This window comes from Vitis riparia, chromosome 12 (assembly GCF_004353265.1).
Source record: "Vitis riparia cultivar Riparia Gloire de Montpellier isolate 1030 chromosome 12, EGFV_Vit.rip_1.0, whole genome shotgun sequence".
Taxonomy (NCBI): Eukaryota; Viridiplantae; Streptophyta; class Magnoliopsida; order Vitales; family Vitaceae; genus Vitis; species Vitis riparia.
This window is the reverse complement of record NC_048442.1, coordinates 383,359-387,876: the sequence shown is the minus strand read 5'-3', so window position 1 is coordinate 387,876 and position 4,518 is coordinate 383,359. Positions and strand designations below refer to the sequence as shown.

General features: G+C 41.0%; 1 protein-coding gene across 1 annotated transcript; it reads right to left on the bottom strand.

Annotated features, from left to right (window-relative positions):
* Window positions 1-2,025: 2,025 nt before the first annotated feature.
* On the bottom strand, window positions 2,026-4,282 carry LOC117926242 (NAC domain-containing protein 35). Its single transcript, XM_034845324.1, has 3 exons — window positions 3,876-4,282; window positions 3,477-3,745; window positions 2,026-2,906 (listed from the first exon to the last, which is right to left on the bottom strand). Exons 1-3 carry the CDS (start codon window positions 4,075-4,077, stop codon window positions 2,244-2,246), a joined length of 1,134 nt encoding a protein of 377 aa, XP_034701215.1. The 5' UTR covers window positions 4,078-4,282; the 3' UTR covers window positions 2,026-2,243.
* Between the last annotated feature and the right edge of the window lie 236 nt (window positions 4,283-4,518).

Sequence of the window (4,518 nt, the reverse complement as noted above, 5' to 3'; positions counted from 1 at the left end):
TTTAAGTGCCAAAAAGTATTCTGCAGATTTAGGGTGCACCGGAGTATACAAAAGGCTGCAAGAAAATCTGGAAAGTGTCATATAGACTATCAAAATGTAGAATAATATGTATGCTATGTGTGTTGAATCAACTAAGTTACAAGAGGATTGTAGTATATGGGTTATGAAATATATATATATATACACACACAGAGAGAGGAAGGCATGAACTATGCACTACAGGTTGTGCATGCAGAAGAATTATGGAGTTTGATCTCATGAATACAAATAATGGAGAATTTCATTCAATTAATACACACCGCTATCTCTCTCTCTCTCTCTCTCTCTCTCTCTCTCTCTCTATATATATATATATATATATATATATATATATATAATTGTTGTATGAAATTGTCTATGAGAAGTTTTACTTTGTAAAGTTCCATGCATCATGCATGCATGATCTTGTGAAATATTTTATGGACAAAAACTATTGATGAATGTTAAAGTCACACGAATCATGAAAATTCTTCAATAAAGTTCCAAAGAGAGGAGGCTATATGGTGGGGAAAGCTAGGGAGTTTGGGATTGAGTACTCCAAAGAAAGATGTGGGATGGCAATTTGTGAGGATAGAGATGGGCACGCAGTCCAGTTGTGTCCACCAGCCACTAGGGAGAGGAGACAAATGTGCTCTCCCTAGCAATTAGGGTTCCAATGACTCCTCATGCCTAACCCCTCAAAATTCCCATAACCCTAGCTAGTTGACGCCTCCGATAATATCTACAATGTCTATGGCAGCCCAGTGGGCGAATTGCCCTGCTAATTAAGCCTATGGAATTAGGATGTTATATATACACATATATATACCATGCATCCAATTGAAGGATGATCGGAATACAAATAAAGGGTATTGCAACAAATTAAGCATATATAACAATAAAACAATAAACTGAAATTTCTACCCAGCTAGTACCCCTACATATATGTTGGGGATTCTATAAATATTTTGGTTTTTGGGTGGCAAGAAGGCTAAATCATCAACCATATATAGAAAAGTCATTCTCCAGGTCTGTTAGGAAATTTATAGCCTCGCCTGTTTGGAATGGTATAATATGATAGCTCCCATGAAGAATATATAGGCAGCTACCTAGCTAGGATAAAATGGGAGGATAATAACTAAAGTCACAGGCTCACACACAATATGTACACAGAACTGTCATATATCTAGGATGGACCTCTCTAACACCAATGCATTGCACGCCCACAAGTTGCATACACGCTACACATGCGGGTCTCTGTGGGTTTGCAGTATGAAATAATTGTTACAACCTGCTAAATAATAATAAAAAAAAGCTATAAATGTCTTGATGGCTTAGACTTGAGCTACAATACAAATTACATAAATGTGAGTGCAACTGTGTAAGTGTATGTAGAGAGGACTGCCATTTAAGTTTGTGGGATGGACTGATGCTTTTGCATACGAAGATTGAAGAGTAACTAAAAATGGAAATACTGAATACTTGGGTGTTGGTTGTAGAGAGATGCTTTGTGGGGTGTGGCCCTCTCCAAAGATGATGGTACTTTTTTTTACATTTAACCTTTCTCTGCAAGACTGAAAACCAAGAGCAAAGACAAAAGTGCTTTTGGGGTTAGTTAGTCCCCCTCTCATCAACTCAGAAGAAGCAAAATGGGACAATGCATCCTGTCCTCATTGTGGATAATGGCTTTTGAGATGGGTCCAATTTCCACTACTCTCCAACACCTATGTCTCTTAGTCTGTGAGTATCAATCATGCTGTCATCATTCTCATGGCTAATAGTGAACAATGTTTTTGGGTGAGAGGGATGTTTGCGTCTCAGACCCACCCATCTGTTATTCCTTTCCCAAAACTCCACTTCCAAGGCTAAGAGCCTCACACACACACACACCCCTTTTTTGAGGCTGGTACCACAATTTAACAGTCTAAATTGCAACCCTAATCAGCCCAATAACCATCTTAGAGTAGTTTCAACCCAAACCAACCCCACCAACTAAGGTTAATTAAATAAATTAAGCACAAATTATAGATGCTAAAATTGAAAGTTAACTATCACATGAAATTGAGTGAGCGCATTAAACGTAAACCCTAATAAAGCCACAAATCATATTGAAAAACATGGATCATCCTGAAAGCTAAGAACAATAGAGTAGTGAAAGTTAAGACTTGATAAATCACTAGATATATAAAATATATATATCTATGTATGTATATGCAGTTCATTGATTACTTGAAGGGGCTGTTGTAATCTCTGCTTGCCTCTGGGATTGGATTCCACTCCCACAGTCTGTCGGAGAAGGCAGCTTGAAGTGAGCCTGGCAATGTATTGAGGGCTAACGACTGTGATGATTGCGGTACTGGTAGAGTTGAGAACTGGTGAGAGGGTTGATTAGGATTGTTATGATATTGTTGCTGCTGATTGATTGAAGCTTGTTGGTAGTTGACTAGCCTATGGAGATCATCGACTGCGTGCGGCGGCAAGGAAGATGAGCCTGTAAAGAGGGTGGTGCAGGCAGGCGGTACCAGAGAGCAAGCTTGTTTTGAGTGGTGCAGTAGAAGCCTATCCTCTTCCTCAGGAGCTGGTGGCGCGAGGGTGGCGCTAAGTGCAGGTATTGCACCGTAGGCATTCTGCTGGGAAAGCCCAAGAGCAGTGGTGACATCAGTACTGCTGCTTCCCTCACTTTCACCGATCATTTTCTCCATTTCCACTTGCTGAGATTGTCCTCCAAAGGCCTGGAACCTCTCAATGGCATGCTGAGCTGCATCTTGCTGCCTCTTATCGGCTTGTAATCCTCTCGATGATGATGGCCTGGACGGAAGAGAACGAGGGAGTGAAGGGTGGTCTTCAACCCCAGCTCTCTTATACACGCGACAAAGCGATATTTCAGCCTGAGAGGAAGAAAGGAGAGAATCAATGGAGGAAGCAATTTATGATAAAGTGAGGGACCGAAGTGAAATTTATCTGACATTGAGGATCAGTTGTAGTTGCGAGAAGTAAGAGAAAAGGGTCATGATCATGTGTCACTGAATTTAAAGTTCATTCATGGTGTTTTAAATTTCTGCGGTGCCTATTAAATAACCCAACATACGAAATAAAACCAAGATTGGAGACTCCACTGTCAGCACTCAGTACTGTCTGTGTTTCTCACAATTTAATTTTGTTTCTTCCCTTTTTTCTTTTATTAATTCCATGGGATTTGAACTCTCTTCTTTAAAAGTATGGCTGATGTGGCAAGGATGAAGGTGTCAAAACTCAGAAAATTTTCTTCCATGGCGGATGAATTAACAACAGATTGTGGAGGGAGGAGGAAGAACACCTTCTGAATTGCATCTTTGAGAAGCAGTACATATGGGTGAGAAGTCAAAGATGATGTACAGTACTGCTACTGTCCTGATCATCATCATCTGCAGGTGGGGGAGAAACCCTTATAAAGATATGATTAGCCTGATATAATTTACCTTTTGGCTGCGCTCGGTTTCCTGTTGGGGCAAGCGGTACTCGTTCATGATCCAGCTTGTTCGGATGCCTTTAGGAGCCTTCCCAGAGTAGAAAACAAGAGTCTTCTTCAGGCCAATTGGGCGGAAGTTCTCGGTCCGGATCATCCGATCAGCTCCTGTTGCCTTCCAATAGCCAGAAGTGGTGACCCGGTTGGGGCGATCCCCGTTTCGATACTTGCGGTCTCTGGGCACATAGAAGAACCATTCCTTCTCTCCAATTGCAGCCAGGGCTACTCATACAGGAGAGATGAATGCATGGTGATGATAAAAAAGAAAAAAAAAAGGAAATAAAGGAGGTAGAGAGGGCATCAAAAATTAAGAAATGAAAATGGATGAGGGAATTCATGTAGAAAAGTGTACCAGGCAGCTCCCAGGGGTCATAGCGATAGAGATCTAGAGAGGTAATGAGTTCAACGTTGAAGCGCTTGCCCTCAACCTTACGGCGAAGATAGAATTCGACAAGTTCTTCCTCGGTAGGGTGGAAGCGAAAGCCGGGCATCACCATGTCATGTTCATGCTCATCCTTGTTGTCTTCTTGGCTCATGTTGGCTGCAATTGCCATAAACTGTAAACAATATATATTGTAATCAATTCCAAATTGGCTTTAACACTCCTCTCTTTATACTAGTCGCCAACACAGAGCCTATTAATGTACGAATTTTGGAGTGGTGCAAGTGGAGGAAGATAAGGAGATGGTTAAAATCTGGTACTACACCCAACAACTTAACCCCTCTCTCTTGCTTGGTTTTTTCTCTCCCTCTGGAGTCAATAGAAAGATCTACATGGCTTTCAGGCCCTACATGGTAAGAGGTATGCCCTTAAAGGTTTTTAAGATGAGAAAGAGACATCTCAATATCAGACAGAGTGGCCACACCACCCCCACTTTAGCGGTGCCCTTGGACCTTTCTTCTACTGTCATTTCTTCAATATTTTTCTTATGTATGTATGTATGTATGTATGTATTCCTCTATCCATTTCAAATGTATACATACTTAGCTCAAAT

Excerpts from the sequence above, each read along its gene's own strand:
- LOC117926242 (XM_034845324.1), bottom strand. The coding sequence starts at position 4,077 with ATGGCAATTGCAGCCAACATGAGCCAAGAAGACAACAAGGATGAGCAT. Across the intron at positions 3,746-3,875 it reads TGACCCCTGGGAGCTGCCTG|CCCTGGCTGCAATTGGAGAG; the intron begins GTACACTTTTCT and ends CTGTATGAGTAG. Across the intron at positions 2,907-3,476 it reads AAACCGAGCGCAGCCAAAAG|GCTGAAATATCGCTTTGTCG; the intron begins GTAAATTATATC and ends TCTTCCTCTCAG.